The following is a 17436-nucleotide window of genomic DNA, read 5'->3' as shown; positions in this document are numbered from 1 at the left end:
TGGTCTGTTGTGCCTCCAAGGCTAGTCTACATCAGGAAGAGAACATGGATTCAAAGATTGTTGAGGTGACTACTTTCCTGATGTCCTTCGCTAAAGAAATATTTTTCAAAATCTGATTGTCACCAGGTTGCCAGTGGAGTCATTTAAACTCACTTGTGTTCTTGTTTACTTTGCACTAGAGTGCAGTGCAAACATATTAGCTACAATGTAGATGAGCAATTTATCTTGAAGGGTTTTTATTAAACTTTATATTTTATTATTTAGCGCGAGCATACTGTGGATCTGTTCCATGTTCTGGTTGCAGGGAAAATAAGAGCATTATTTTGTGAGTTAAATCACACATCTAACGTGATGTGGTCTGGTGACATGATGAATTAGTCGGTTAGAAGAGGGTAACTGTTTCCTGTTGTTTTGAGCCATTATCCATTTCCTGTGAGCTCAAAGCTTTAACAGCAGAATTTTTATGTTGCAAAGTGAACATGTTTTAATCACAAGTGCTGTCACTCGATTGGAGCAATTTCCTGTGGCTCTGTAAAGTATGAGGTAGCAAAGTAATTGAATTTGGGTCATAATTAAAAAGTGCAAGGAGCCATGTGATCTTTCCCCCCATGCCTTTCATCTTTGTAATAGCATAGCAGTTTATGTCTGAGAGGGAAAGTTTTCATCACTGAATTTAATAATTTGTAGAGGTCTTCCATGCTTTATGTGCCATGTAAGGTACACCAGAAGCCAAACCAAATTGGATATGCAGTTTAATTTGACAATGACAAGAAAAAAACACGAATGTGTTGACGATCAGTCATGGAGAGAGCTTGCTAGATTAATGACAAGGTTAATATCTGTCTAATGTGGAGATTTACTGCAGTATCCAATCCAGTATTCTTAATGTAAACAAAATTCTGTTTATATTATTTGTGTGAAGAGAGGGTAGTTTCCATTCCTCTATACAAGCATGGTTCACATGTTTCCATGGTTATCTGATCCCCCCAGCCCTGATATTTCCCAACTCACAATTGCAGTGATATTTCAATCAGCACAATATCATTACACAGTGCTGCTCTGAATTTTTCAGAACAGCATTATAGGGGGATAACACATATGATTATAGAACAATGTGAGGAAACAGACCACAGTCAACAGGAGATAGTAAGCATAACAGAGTATGAAGCAGTGTAACAGACTTTGGCATAGATAATGAATGACACTATAGGAAATTAGATTAGAGGGGCAAATGACTGAGGGAGGGAAAGCAGCTACAGTGATAAATAGCACTAAAAATGGCTGGGATAGCTGTCAACATGTAGTACTTCCCTATCATACATGGTGACTGTAGTGAGGACAGGTTTATTTGTCATATGTACAGCACTATCTTAGCACAGTGGTGTTGTGCTGATGCTTGCACTGTTTGTTGCATGTGAGCTGGTCTTATGTGAAGATGCTACTTCTTCTGTCATTAAGCCCTTTGTCAGGCCTGGACTAGAATGAGGACTCAGATGCAGAGTATCAATAAGGCAGTCTTTATTTAAATACTCCTACCTCGAGAGGGAGTGACAAATAAAACCAACTATGAAACATTATGCTATTCGGGAAGAATCTAATAAACAAAACCCACTCCAACTGGAGGGACAAAACTGCTGAAACAAAAAAGGAATAAACCAACAGAAAATCACTCCACAAGGAGGCTACAAAAAACTGCTATGAACTTGACAAACAAAACTCCACACTATGAGAATACAAACAAAAAATCACTCACATGGAGGTTACTAAAACTACTCTAAACTTGACAAACAGAAAACTCTATTCTATGAAATTACAAACAAAAAATCACTCACAAGGAGGTTACAAAAACTACTATAAACTTGACAAACAGAAAACTCTATTCTATGAAATTACAAACAAAAAATCACTCACAAGGAGGTTACAAAAACTACTATAAACTTGACAAACAGAAAACTCTATATTCTATGAAATTACAAACAAAAAAATCACTCACAAGGAGGTAAAGACGAAGTATAAGGCAAAGACAAGGCAAGGCATGGACTTAGATAGGAAGCTGGGGTGCACGACTGGAACGAGACACTCTGGCACAAGACAAAGGGAGACGCAGACTATAAGACACATTAGGGCAAATGGGGAACAGGTGGACACAATCAGGAATCAGGGAAGACACTCAGACAGGTGACACATGAGGAAGGGCAAGTGACCTGAAACGAGAGGAGAGTTAACCTTTCAAAATAAAACAGGAAATGACAAGACATGGAGACAGGACAAAACCAAACTTGACCTCACCGTGTGACACCCTTGTCAGCTAAAGCCACATGGTTCCCCGGTGTTTGAGTTTGCATCACTCATCATTTTTCTAGTTTAGAGGTTAGCATACCAGAACAATGAGGCAAACTAATTTATCACCATTTGGTATTTTCAGAGAACTAGCTCACTCTTTACCACATAATTTTAGGGTTTTAGAAATTATCCTGCTATTAAGCTGACTAAAACTAATTAATCATCTCCATTACTTAACAAATATGTTGCACAAGTGTTAGTAACAATAGCTAGCAATGTCCATATGCCATAAAGTTTTCATATGCTTTCTAGCATTTCTGTACATTGATGGGGAGAGTATAGGAGCTCCTCTCAGTTGTTTGTCATGGATTAAGCTACATACTGGTGAGCCCAATATTTAACAATCTTACCCATTGAGCTGTGTTGTGTAATTGATATAGCCTACACTTCAAAAGTGCTACAGCCTCTTGTTGGACTGTGTGCGGATTCACCAAAGGAGTGACAGTATCTCAGCCCAGTTTAGGGTTGTAACTACAGAAGAAACTCATGCTACAGTGAGCTGGGTTTCAAAAAATTGTATGTCAATATACCCTCCCTAGTGCACTGTCCTGAGTGTGGACTCTTTGGCTGCCAGTCAGATAAGCTTATCTGGCAGTAGAGGAGTCAGTATAACCCCATTAAGAGACACTGAAACTACTATTTTAGAGAAGGTTAGTTATCCCGTAACCCCTGTTCTCTGATAACATGAGTGGGGTGTCTCACCAGAGGCATCCACCTTTCACATACTGAGGAAGCGTTGGGCTTATCTTGAATGATGAGTGGCGCTGCATCAATCCCTTTTTTGGGGAAAGCAAGGAGCTCAGCCTTGACAATTGGCTTGGTAATGATGCAGAGGCTTCTGATGATAATGCTGCGGTGCGTGACACCTCACTCATATATAAGAGAACAAAGGTTCCTGGATAAATAACCTCATGTTGTCTCTGTGTGATTTTAGCAGCAGCTGAATGGGAAAGAAAAAAATGAGCTCTAAAACTTTGGCCCAGACTGGTCAATCATGCCAGAGATCCCCTTACCCCAGTATGGACGCAACCAAGTTGCAATTGTCGATTGAAAAGGTACCAAAGTAAAGCGAGTGAGAAGGATTCACTCATAAGATGTAATGAATTTACAGCCACAACACAAACAAACACACTTGTATGGAGCCAGCTGGCCGGTCTAATCAAACAGAATCAAACAGAATGTGACATTTGTTTGTCTTTTGTATCAGTGTTGCCAGCCCACACATGGATGGGCCTACATTAAAACTCCCGCTATTCCAGATGGCGAAACTGCCCCAGTTCTTGAGATTCTTCTGTCTTAGTGGCACGATTAAGTTCTGTTTTTTTCTAAACCTCAGATACTTTTTAAAGATGTTACTGTAGCCACAAAAATTGTCAAGGGATGTCAGAGTGCAAATAGTCAACTGAAGTAAGCTGTCAAGTCAAGTGAGAATCCTGCTCCACTACTTCACAACACTGAAATCATTTTTTAATCATCAGCTGACGCACAGCATTATATAGAAAAGTCTGTTTTTTCTTAACTGAGCCCACACAGGGTTTGGACTCGTTTCATTTAGAATTCATATTTTAATTCCCAAAGTTGTGTCAGTACTTCCTCTTAACCCCTATCCACTATAATACGTTCCACTCAGACAGTTTATTCGTGAGAGGGTGTTGAGCAGTAGATACAAAAGATCTCATCTCATTACAGGACCTTGTCAAGCAATGAACATTGGAGCTGATACAATGCTTATTCAAGACATAGATTCTATTAGCAAAACCTAAAATGCTGAAGAAGGATGCTCAGAAGATGGAAATGGAGATTTTATTGTAGACCTGTCATTCTTTTGATGCATTGCTATTATGTTCAGCTAACAGTAAGAAATCTAAGTCATCTGTTTCCATCAGTCTTGGCATAGCCTCCCCCATTCCTTTCTTAATTTCTCTTATAAATTCTCTCACAGTTTCTGATGTAAGCCCTTATGGTCAGCCAATATTCCCTCTTCAGTTTGACCTCTATTAATTTGTAGCAGAATTTTGTTCTGGTTTAATTTAAAACTAAGATTGAAGCGTAACATTTCAATCTAATTACCTATTGCAAAATGGTATTTTAACCTTGTTGCTATGTAACACATTCTCAAGACAAGATACTGTATACAAAATGAAAAAAGAGTAAAGATGAAAATATGCAATCATCAGTGCGGCATTCTCTCTGTGCTGTGTAGGTTTTTTGTTCTCACAATGTTCTACTCACTCTCTCAGCCCACATTACGTGTTTGCAAGTATTCAGGCCCTCCAAGTCAGTATTTAGTAGATGCACCTTTGGCAGCAGCTACATGCTGGAATCTCTGTGGGTAGGTCTGTATCAGCTTTGCACGTCTTGACACTGAATTTTCCCCAATTTGTCTGTATTTTACTTCCTCAACAATTAAGTTCTGTATAAACATAGGAGGAGGCAGTGTTAACTACTGTGCAGGAGATGAATTATTTGCACCAGCACTCATGCAAGTGTTCACCAGTGAGTGCATCTTTGCTTTAATCATCAGTTTTCATGTCAGATAACCTGGTCAGTTCACACAAATTCACATGGTTGACAGCAGACCCTGCATTCAGAAGTGTTTGAAGGAGTGAAATCTAGATCATAATACAGCAAAAGTCCATGTGTAAAATAGTTATCAGCAACAGCAGCACACTGTCAACATTATCCCTGTCATTAAATAGAATAGCTGTGCCTCTGTAACGATATGTTCAAAAAGCCACCTACTGGAGCTAAATGTCTTACTGAAGAGGTTGGCACATTGCAGGGGGTGTGTCTCCCCATCACCACTGGTAATTACACACTTGGTCTGGGTTCATGGAGAACTTGTGTATTTTTAGGGCATGTGAAATTGCCACACTGACACGAATCCCTGGTGGACTCACTTGCATCCCATTTTTTCATCTGGGTTTGTTTATGTGCTTGGGTTTGCTTTCATCCTCTGTAATTTGCTCTTGGCAGATTGTTCATTTTCCAGTCACAGAATAATTTGCTTAGCATAGAAATTCAAGATAGCTGTATTCAGGTGTGACTCATCTGAATATACAATGGCTAATGCTTGCCTTGAGTGCAATCCGAAGTTTTAGGCTGTAAAATCATGTAAAAGCCTCACGATTACTGTCGGCTAAACCACCTTTTCCCAGTTTCTGTATTTTCACTCACTGCTATAATGGAATTGTTTTGTTATTCATTGTCTGTGAGGCACATGTGTGATGTAGTTTGCTGAGAATGTGGTGTATAGTGGTTGAAAAATTAAGTTTGGAGCAGTGTGAGAAAAAGATCTTTTAGAGTTCATTTAACCACTTTGGCTGAACAAACACTGAATTCTGCCAGAAACATGTTCCCAAGTCAAGTCAAGCCTGTATCCCCAGGTAACCTCATCTAAACTATGATTCCAGCTGCATGAGGGCATAACAGATTTTGCTCTCAACAGATAGCATTCAAATGTGTTCTGTTTAGTTTGGGGAAGTGACATTCATTCAGCCGGGCCATGTCAGGCCATTCAATCTAATCTGCACCTCTCTTAGACACATTGGCTTACACCTGTTATGCACTACACCATTTGACAGTCAAAATCAATGTGGCTTAAGTAGATATCCTGATCTAGCAGCAATCACGGCAGCACCACCACCCATCTCCTAACTCCTTAACCCCTGCTGCCTCTATGCATACCGAGTCATACACAGCATCATTTTCAATCAATTTCATCTTTCCCCTATGAAAAAAAACCACTTCAATTTAAAACGGCAGACATGATCGAAACCTATGGCAATGTCTCTTAAGGGGTAAAAATTCCATTACCATGTAAAGGGTTTCCATTTCTGTCCTCCCCTTCCTTTAGTTTTACAGATGCATTCAACTGGTTACTTGGACTTTGGGGATGATTGAAAATCTTTTCCATTTCATGCACTTAAGCTTTGGGATCTGGCTTAAATGGCTTTGTCAATACAACACACTGTATTTTGTTGATACCTTACACATTACAAGTTATTTGTTTTGTCATAGCATCCCCAGGTTGTGTTTTACAGAGGGCTATTTGGCCAAGACAAGGAGAAATTTGAATATTTTTTGGGGCATTTTTTCCTTTAATTGGCAAATAAAAGTACAAAAAGAGTGAGAGAGAGAGATGTGACACATAACAAAGGTCGGAATCAGATTAATTTCTGTATAACATTTCTGTTGCAGTACTTCCTTCAGCTGACCCAAAACAGATTTATTAAGTCTATATGCAATATTTGATCATTACAGGATTTTGCAGATTTTCTTTAGTTTTGGTAATCTCTGGCAGAAACTAAGATTTACTGTTTTATTTCACCGTTTTTAATATCTGTATGGTATCATTTATGATAGTTTTGGAGCATTGTGATTATACAGTTATTCAGCATGAATGCCTTGGACAATAAGCTTTCATTTCTCTGATGAAGCGCATGGTCTAAAACACATGGAGCATGTGTGTTTAGGGCGTGTCCATATCCCCATTTGCTAATTTAATGGCGGAAAAACCTGTTGCTGCACCAGGTGCATGGTTCAAAAGGGTTGTACTTGGTCTCTTAATTAATCATGGGAGTGTTTTGGGTGTAACATTCAACAAACCAATCCCCAATCACCATCTCCCATTCTCTTTTAAAAGCCACACCTGCTTGTACCTTGGCGGATTGCTATTATAATGGCACAGTGTTTCCCACAGGATTAGATTGTATTTGTGGTGAGTTGATTGTGACTGACCAGTGAACCCAGTCCCGGCACACACACGCAGCAGTTCTGTGTGCCCTGAGGGGCAAGGAAGGGCTCAGTGAGTCAATGAACAGCTCTACAAAGAAGCAACAGCACAAATCACACAATCAGATGTTATAGTTTTATGTTTATTATGAGAATTGTAAATAAATTATTGGTTCATTATGAAACTGGCAGGACTCATTTAGTCTAGGTGATGAATGGGAAACACTGTAGTTTATTTACCAGGTAGTAGGAAAGAATTCCTCTCTACAGACACTAATTTATGTCCAAGAGACATCCATGATGTGTGGCAGTGTTATGCAATAAAAATAAATAGTAATAATAAACACATATGCCCTTTCTGAGGGCTATGTTGTAATGTTCCACCTGACTCCAAACATATGAAGCTCATTTTCGCCACATTCAGCTTGTGCATAACAGGCAGAGTGTACGCACTTTGTGCACGCACTTATGTGCTGTAGGTTCATACTACTGTCTTGACAATGCATCCTTAAAATAACAGTGACATACTGTGCCATTGACCAATATAGCACAATCACTTTCCACTGCCTCAAGATAGCAATGCGCCAACAATGCACCTGACCACACCGTTATTTTAAGACCAACACGCCCATGGGTGCTCAGATGGGTGCAGGTGTATTTGATATTTAAACAATGTGGGCACTGGATGGGAAAATGTCAACTATGTTGGTCTGAAACGAGCAAAGACACTTGCGATTCACTTGGTGCCGTGTGTAAGATAGGGCCCATGATGTCAGCGCTGTAAACATAGAGATGGGAACAAATTGGCCAAATGTTGGCTGCTGTGCTTGACGCTGAGAACACCCTGCCTGCATTTCATGTGTGTGGTGGCTGTGTTGCTGAACTGCCGTGGCTCGCACGTGTGTGTGTTCACACCGGCTGCATGTCTGCTGCATCACTGCTACTGCCAGCTCTATCTTTCTTCATAGATTTTTCAGGCTCCTCGAATGTTGGATTTCTTGTTATTATAAATTAATCTCCGATTTATTTTTGAATATAAAATGTCTATAAAATGCCACTGTCTCCACATGCAGCCACTAAAACAGTTAAAAACTATATTTTGATTTTTTTCATGTCTTTGTCATGCTCAGATTCAGCCAAGACGGAAACAACTATAGTGAAAGGTGTCAATGTTATGTAATGTTGCTGGTGTGATGTCAATATGACTATAAACATCTATGTCATATCTGTCTAATTTTGCTGGAGATGCACCTCGCGTGAAAAATAGGCAAGACGCCGTTTCTCTAGATCATGTTAATCATGTTAACGGCTCTAACTCATTAACAAAGGCGCTGTAATGAAAACTAAGACGTTTGCAGACATGCCAGTGTGTTCCTAGCCCAACTGCATGACTGGCTTCATTCCACAATGTGCTGTCTGTTCTTCAATGTCCCCATAGCTGAATTCAACTTACCTCTTCTCTTTCACTGTCCTTTTCTTCATATTAGTTTTCTAATTAGTTTACTTATTCAATTTGCAGTCTATAATTGTTTCCTGACTACTGGACAGTGACAAAAAGCTAACCAACCCAAACAGCATGTGATGGAAATCACTGAAGCAGGGCCAATGAACACACAAGGAAGACACTTATTTGATGCCCTCATCATTGTCTTTCAGTTGCATGTAAATGAGTTGTAATTAGTAATAGGAACTGAAAAATACACACATTGTGCAAAAGGCAAAACTAACTTTTTTCTCATGAAAGGAAACTGGCTTTTATTTTATTTTTGTATTTGAAGCCATTTTGTATACAGGCAAAAATGCACAATTCAATGTGGGTTATTATTTTTTGAATGACAGTGATTTGTGCTCAACAGCAAACAAGTCAAACAAATGTATGATCTGTTTTGGAATGATTTTTTAATGAATAAAAATTGTCTTTGCACTAATAGTAATTTTAACCACAGAATGTGAGAAACAGAAAGCTTGCAATGTGATGTGTGCTGTGAGGACAGAAGCATAAGAATACACAACTAAATAATGTAGGGCAGGTAGAAAGTTGCACTAACCTCACTCTGGTAATGTGTCCAACAAGCTCTTAGGGAAACATTACCACCACGCAACACACTTTTTCTTCATGAATTGTATGTCGTGATGGATGACACTCACAGCTAATGCAAACCAGAACCCAGAAGAAAAACAAACCCTAATGTGGTTAGGACATAAACATCCTACGTCCTCACTAACACACACACACATACACTCTAAATTAAAATTAAAAGAGCAACATTAGCCAGAGCAGAGCACTAAGGGAGCATAAATGAATAGCATTATGAAATGAGAATTGTCAATTGGCAGCAAAGATTAGTTGGCCTGAGCTGTTTTTTGTTTTTGTATTTCTATGGTGAAAAAAACAAAACATTTCCATCATGGGAGAAGCTCTCATCAAACTGGAGTCTGAACAAAGGTCAGGTGATTTTAAATAACGAACAGGCTGTTAGGACACAAAGGACCATAATGACAATTATTAGCATCCACATTTGGATTAGTCATATATATCTAATTCCTGCATGAGGAGTCTTTATCATTCATTTTCATTTCATTTATTTATATTTCGGACTGTGCATTGCATGGTATGCTGCTAATTATATTTAAATGTTTGAGTGATGTTCTCTGGCAGCTCTGCTCTGATCCACTGCTCAGTTAATCAGTCCTATGAGCGCCGGCACAAACATAACGTGATAAGACATAAAAATAATTCAGTAGTTCAGGAGACTTGTGTACAATTTTACACTGTGAGTAGATAGAGATCAGGTTTACATTGATCACTTTAGATAGGATGCAGTATAGCTCTGTCCATTTTATTATCAGTACATTGAGCATATTTAATGCGAGGCACAAACTCCTTTGTTTACACTTCTGCACCTCTCGAATTATAGATTTTGCTGATTCCTCATGCGTTTCACATTTGAATACGGAGCATTTTCATCCCTGTTTATCTGTATTTAACACCACACTGGGTTGTTGCTCATATGCTTCTGTTTATCTTATGCACAAGGAGACAAACATTCCTGTACAGTTACAATCCCATCATCCTCATGCTGAGTACTCATTCAACAGAAAGACCATTTCAGCCCTCAGCTGGGCTGGTGGTGAATTCAGCCACACCATATGTATATTACTCATTTGGCGAATCATTTCAAGGTTATCAAGGAGACAGTGGCAGCCCTTATCTAGGGCTTCATTTCCTTTCTATTATGGGATATGGCAGAGAGCAGGTCCCACACTGCAAAGCTGTTCTGTAACGATGTACTATGGTGCTATAAAATCACTTCCCATCTGGTCAACACCTTCCCTCCACATTGAGCAAAATCTGGGTGGTGGGACAGGGAGAGAGATGGAGTGAGGGAGGTTTAGTGGAAAGGGACTTGGAAAGGTGAGAGCAGTGAAAGAGGGGAGGATAGAGGAAAGCCAATGCAACATTTAAAAAAAAAAAAAGAAAAACATAAGGGGGGAAGCTGGCAAAGCCACAGTAATGCAAAGCCTGTGGAGTCAGGGCAGAGACATTGGGGAAATCAGAAAAGCTCAGAGCCTGTTTGTGTAGTGGAGGCTTGTGTGTGTGCATGTGTGCATTTATGTTTGCTGTACTCTTACTAGCACAGTTCTCTCCAAACAAAGCACAAAATAAACCCCAAAATAAACACGGGAAGGTTCCCAGTGCACTTGTCATAATCGAAAGGTAGAGACCTTCTGAGATCTGTGAGAATAATGTTATCAGCAGGGGTCTGTGGGTGGTGAAGACCTGTGGTGAAATTGTTCCAATTTGGTGGTCTTAATGGTAATAATAATATCACTTAATATCAAAAAATAATATCATTGTGGACATCTTGCAAATACAGGTTCCAACAAAACTGAGTACACACTGAACTATGTCATATTGCAATAATTTTACTTTTTTGAGTTGAGTTCAAAGTTGAAATGTAGAGTATATGATTTTATGTACAATTAATAGGTTAGATAGATTACATTGAAAATACAGGCCGCAACCACTAACCTGTGGACACCACAGTGGTCTCAGCCATGGCCTGGGTTGTGTCTAATACAACATGGCTCCACATGGTAAGGAAATGCCAGAACAAGCAAGAAACCAGATGGTTAGACTTTATGGGAGCTGAAACAAAGTTGAAGCAGTGGTTAGCTTAAGTCCAAGAGCCATACTATTAATAACAGAAGGCGCAGGGTCCGTCCTCAACAAATGACAGCACACAATTTGCAATTTACACAACTTTTTATTCAAAAACAGACAGGGAAGTGCTTTTGACTTGGAATAAGCATTATCTGTGAAAATTGGTGTTTCAGTGACTGATCAGATGCAAAGGACAACCAAAAAGAAAACCATTACACAAAAAACTGCACAAAACCACAAGATTAAACTGAACATGAAAGAAGCCTGATAAATGTTATTTGGATCAAATGGGATACAGCATGTTTGGTGAGGACCTTGTCAGGACTGTAGGCTCTGCATGAGTGCAAATGGTGTAAGTGAGGTGACATTTATAGATGGCACTATGAATGCAAGGTACAGATACACAACCCTGACAAATTAAAGTTTTATAAAATTGCTGCTAATATGTTACAGCACAGTTGTCTGTTTAGACATCCAGAAAAAACTTAGCAATTATCAACATTCTTCCTTAACTGTTTTTTTGTACAAACTAACTATCATTGTCTATCTTTTGGTGCTGGACAGGTATGGTGCAGTAGATTTGTCTGAGTTTTTTGCCAATAATAGCTGCAGGAGACAGAATTGATGAGAGCAGTCAAAATGATACAGTCAGTATTAAAGCTAAACAATGAGCTAAAAGAGACTAAAAAGCTAAGTACAGGGATGCAGATGTTGGCTGACAATTCACAGTGGGTTGTCACTGTGAGTGAATCCTTTTCCATTAATCATTGTCATTTTATTAAGTTTAAACTTTTTTTTCCCCCCTTTTCCTGATTTAATGCCAAAATAGATAGCATGGCTAAAATATGACATAGCTCAACTGAGGGCTCAGCAGCTTGAATATTGCAAGTCCTCAGCCAATTTGACTTTGAGTAAGTCAATTCAGTTGTGTTGACAGCAAAGACTTTTATATTGCAGAAATTTGTTTTTTATTTATAAATAAATACATTTATAGTTATTTAAGTAAAGATGGAGTAGTAAGTTGGTTTTATGTAGGAGACAGTCAGGTTTTTAGAGCCGGAGAGGAAGCATCATGATGTACTGTAACATCAAACTGTCAAAATCTGTTCAGTTTTATATCTGAGCTCTTGATATGAAATGTCTTTTGGAAACTGGACACTGTTAATGAAAACAGCATGATAGTATGGATACCAGCAAAGAAAGTGTCAGGACTTGTATGTAAAAAATAAAAGGATGGGCAAAAGATAGGGGAGGAGAGAGAGAGAGAGAGAGAGAGAGAGAGAGAGAGATTGTTGATGAGTTCGGAGCCAAAGAGAAATCAGCACAATTTGCTTAATAAAATTAGGTACAGTTGAACTACACAAAGCCAGCTGCTGGGTGAGGGAGGACAGCATTCACCACAGGACTGCAGCTTGCCTCAACACAAGAACTTGACCTGGGTGTGTTGTTGTCTCTCAACCACACACCTGCTGTAGTACTGGCTTTAAAGTCTAGGCATAGTGCCATCTTCACACGCAGCTCTCAACTGAGGCGCCACCTCTAAACCTCCACAAGAGTCTGGGGTGGGCTCAAAGGTTGAGCCATGCATCACCAGACTAAGGAAAAAAGCGACCCTCCCAAAATGGAAGAGAATGAGGAAGCCCCCATGACGGCTTCTGCTCAAGTCCTGGACAGTCCCTCCTCAGAAACTTTGGGAGCTCAGGCAGAGCAGGCTCATGCTGTCCTAACCCCCAACCCCCGCAGTGGATGTGGGTTTTTCTGTCAGCCATGGTGTCTGATCCTTGCATTGACCATGCTCCTGCTTTCTCTCCTTGGCAGCTGGGCAGTGGTCCACCTCACTCTGGGCACTCATGGAGGATCGCCTTTTCGGGTCTCAGCCAGCTACGATCAGCGGGTCCCACAGGATGACACAGCCACCATCGAGCCCCACTTCACCACCAACTGTACTATGGGTAAGCTGGCACATCCATATAATTTCTTTCGGAATTATTGTAAGGTAATGGTGATGCTGCTCTTTTTAAGAATACTTTGTGTGATCACTGGAATGTCTGAAAAACTTTTAAAAAGTAGTTTATTAGTTGATTCGAATTAAATAAATCTAAATTAAGTGTTGTATCAAGTTTTCTGTACAAATATTTGCTGGTTACTGCTTCGAAAATGCAGACTGTTGCTTGTTTCCCATCTGTTTCATATCATTATAAATTGGATATTGTACTGACATGGGCTGTTTTTCAGTCACATCATATTGGATGTCACTCTGGCCTCTGATTTTTCTGGTTTATCTAATTATCTGATCTAATATAAAGTGGTACAAACAAGTACAAACCAGGGTTTTAGGTGATAACTCTTGGGATTGTTCTTAAGTTTTCAGTTGGTTTTTTTTCTGTGTTTTTCCAGTATGTGTGTGTTTGTGTGTTTCCTATCAGTCTGTGTATATAACGTATGTATATACAGACTAAATGTGTGTCACATGTCTGCACAGTGACCGAGTTCCCAAAGCAGCTCAAACATGTCAAAGTGGAAATTGCACAGCGACATTCTGTGATTTTTAACTTTATTACACCCTGTTGTGGAATGAAATGCGTAGACTGCTCGAGACTCAAATAATATCCTTCTCTGTCAACCTCGAAAGCTCCTGAAATTGGATTAATATAACTGATTCAATTTCCTCTGAGCTAGATGCAGGAGCACAGCAACCCTTGCTTAAGCATTTCAAGGGTGAATTACTGAAGAAATATGGATAAAGTCCTTGTTTCCTAACAGTAACAGGCAGATCTGTGGTAGGCAGAGAGGTACAAAATGTTATACCAAGCAGGTGATATTTTAATGTGACAGATTGTATGAAATCATCCATGTGTATTTTAATATCTAAAATGTCATCATTCTTACAAACAGCTACATATTGAAATAAGCAGGAATTGGTGAGTGAGTGAGTAAATTTCAGACTTCCGTAATAAAAAAAAATAAATAAATAAAAAAAAGTTACCCAACTTGTTTACTAGACCATGTTAGAGTCTGCTGAACTCACATAAAAAGGAATAATCAAGTAAAGGGTGACCGAGAGAGATGTTCCACCAGTAGCTGCTTCTCATGGACTAAATTAAATCTCAAAACTGGCAGCAGCCCTCAAAAGAGATCCCTTCATTGATATAATGTTGTTTATACAACATTGTCCTTACAAACCTGCCTTTTTATCTGGATTTACAATCATGTATTTGTATTAGTATTCTCATATAAAATTTTGAGACATCTTCAGGAAATATGCTGATTAGAAGCCTGCAGTTTCTTAGTTTTTGTTGTTTTTTGTTGCTCTAGAAAGGCACATGAGATACTGTTCTGTTTTTTTTTTTTTGCATCTGCACTACAGAGAACATGCAGGATGAACTATAAAGCTCCTCTTTTTGAAAAATAATCCCCAGTCTGCAGTGAATGCTGGCGGTAGGACCGCAACTGCCAGCATTTACCATTTCATTTACCCTTTCACGCAATCTGATACCAGATTTAAAGACTTTTGGAGATTATGATCAAAATCCATACCTTCTGTCAGCACATATTACACATAGCCTTATTTTGTGGCTTATTATTATTCATCTGTTATTTGTGGTCTCATAAAAACTGGTTCTGGTCATTTTCCCCATGAACATGAAACAGTGAGGAAAGGTTGGTTTAGTTTTTTTTCCTGTTTGTAGGACAGTGGCAAAGGTTCTGCTGGTGGACATATAGGACACCTGGGAATATTGCTTTGTTATTTGAACAGTTGTTAGGCTTCCTGTCAGCTATTGTCATCCTCAGTTGCCCTGATTTTTAGCCAGAGATTTTGGGTGGATCACCTAGAGAAAAGACTGACAGGTAGACTGGCATTGTGCACAGCATCTTCAAAGTCCACTCTATTCCACTGCTTGTTACCCCACATACTGGAAGGCTTTAGCTTGTATTTTTCTATAAAACCATACAGAGCATCTTAAGAAGCTGATCATTCCCCAAGGCCTCTTTTTAAATTCAGAGAGATGCACACAGTCCAGAAAATTTAATCTCCTCTGCTTTTATAGAGGGTGAGTCTCTTTGAGCTCTGCAACAATGAAATAGCTTTAATTCTCGGTCAATATTTAGCTGCGAATGAATGAGGAACTTCATTCAACAGGAAAGATTTGTCTATCTCTAATTCTTCAGATTTGGTTCAGATGGGATGTTTGGACTTGAGGTGAGTTTCTCACAGCTCGCCAGCACTGACAGCCTGATAACAAATCAGCAACACCTGACTTCCCCATTACATTATCTGATTTTGGTTGTCATATATGTAAATGCACGTCTGTGAGAGTGTGAGAAGGAGAGGAAGAGAGAAAAAGAGATAATGGAAAGGAGAAGGAGAGGGAAACTAAAATAGATCTCTATTGCTCATAAATTTCACATTTCTTACCTTGAATCTCAACACTGCATAGCTAACTTTAACTTAACTTAACATAAACTAAAAATAAAAAAAAGTCCAAATCTCATACTTAGAGATAAGTCCTGGTCCTATGTGATTCTTCAAGTGAGAACTGAGAGAATCAGTCACTTCCGTAAAATTATCCCTAGACTCACTTTGCATGTGGAGAGCGTCTGATCAAAGTGCAAAAAAAAAGAAAAACATAAAGGTAACTCAAATCCACACACAAACAAATCAGTCCCACTGCATCATTAGTGATTCTCCAGTGATTGTTTGTCTAACTGTCTCTTCTGTCACTGTAAGGACGGGGCAGAGTGAGTGCTATTGCTCATGCAAATCCAGCCTCAGTTGAACAGTGTCTATTTGTTCTCTGGGTTCACTGTGTTCCTCTTCCCAGGCAGTACATAAGCTGTGGCTAGTAGGAAGAGAAAGGATGCAGACGTGCCATATTCTCCTCAGGCAACACCTGGGCCCCTAGCACAACACCCACTACACACATCCCACTCCCAAACTAAGCCCTAATCCGTCTCGGCACACTCGCCGTGCGGCCTCTCCACATTTCGCGGTGCTGCAAAGCTCCCCCACTTTCCCCTCCAGCACCTGTCATAAGGCTGGGCTCAAATTACCTTCTTTCCTACCTAGCACAGAACATGAAGCCAGGGAGCTCGATTAAGGCTCTCCGATTCCTTCCCTGGCAGAAAACAGTCGTTTGCTTTATTTGTTCCAGTCGCTTGCACTCAAAATTAGTTAATTACAGCTATTAATGTCCTGTATTGTCAGGCTTTTGGGGGGGGGGGGGTTTCCACACTGGGGCAGTTGCATAATGGTTTCCTGCAGACTTCAAGAAACTCTGAGGACTTAGGACTTAGTGATAGAGAAATCATGCTAAAGATTAATTTCATTTCTAACCTCATGTGGTGCATTTCTTGTTGTTGTCTTTTCAGCACATCTGCTTTGGGATATGCAGCAGTTAGAAGTCAAAATATTCCTCAGGGACTGTTAGTTGACTCAAATTCTGCTAAATCTTGTAGATAAATTCTGTTTTAATCAAATTTGACAATGACAATGTCCCTTTCCTCCCTCTTACTTGTTTTCTTGAGCAGAAAGGCCACGATTACTCAAGCCAGTGAAGTGCAAGGAGATATAGTCAATACAGGATAAATAAATGGAGCAATTCTGACTTCTCTCTCCATACCCCTCCACTTTAATTAACTCATCAGTCACAGGGCCAACAAGCAATCCAATTTGTTGCCCCTAAAGTGACTTGTGTGGTTATATGAGCTCATCCTCCTGACAGGAAGTTAGGATTCTTCTACTTTTCTACTTCTGCTAGTATTTTTCTGATGGTTGTGGCATAGCTGTGCACAAAACCTAATTATTCAAGCACAGCAAATCTGTCAATGACACTCTTAATGTCCCACAGTTCCTCATCCTGGAAGTAAACACAGACTACTGTGATGACTATAAAGCTCATTACCAGATTGTGTCAATAGCAGATTTGACTTTGCCTCTGTCATAGTACTGTGGCAAGGCAGAAGGTCACATTTGCCTTTACAGTTACAGTAAATAAAAGAATGTTTGTCCACCGAAGATCATATTTGGTATTTGTGCTCATGCATTACCCTGCAACTTGTCACAATTCATTTTTCCAATTGGACATGTAGCTGAGACAAGGCAGCAGTGAACCCCGTGGGAATTTGAACCAGTGACCTTCCCCTCCCTGGCCAATTTCCCTAACCATTACACCATGCTGCTGCAGCCTCCTAAT

The 17436-nt window shown here is 39.6% G+C and overlaps 1 protein-coding gene across 3 annotated transcripts in view; it reads left to right on the top strand.

Annotated features, from left to right (window-relative positions):
- The window catches only part of alk (ALK receptor tyrosine kinase), a 328207-nt gene that overhangs the window by 243707 nt on the left and 67064 nt on the right, over positions 1-17436 (top strand). For all 3 annotated transcript variants that reach the window (XM_056394465.1, XM_056394466.1, XM_056394467.1), the window contains exon 5: positions 13061-13194. In XM_056394465.1, the coding sequence (XP_056250440.1) occupies positions 13061-13194 (134 nt within the window). The remainder of the gene's footprint in view (positions 1-13060; positions 13195-17436) is intronic.

This window comes from Seriola aureovittata, chromosome 13, assembly GCF_021018895.1.
Source record: "Seriola aureovittata isolate HTS-2021-v1 ecotype China chromosome 13, ASM2101889v1, whole genome shotgun sequence".
Classification (NCBI taxonomy): Eukaryota; Metazoa; Chordata; class Actinopteri; order Carangiformes; family Carangidae; genus Seriola; species Seriola aureovittata.
The sequence above is the reverse complement of the archived record's forward strand: the minus strand, read 5'-3'. Positions and strand labels throughout refer to the sequence as shown.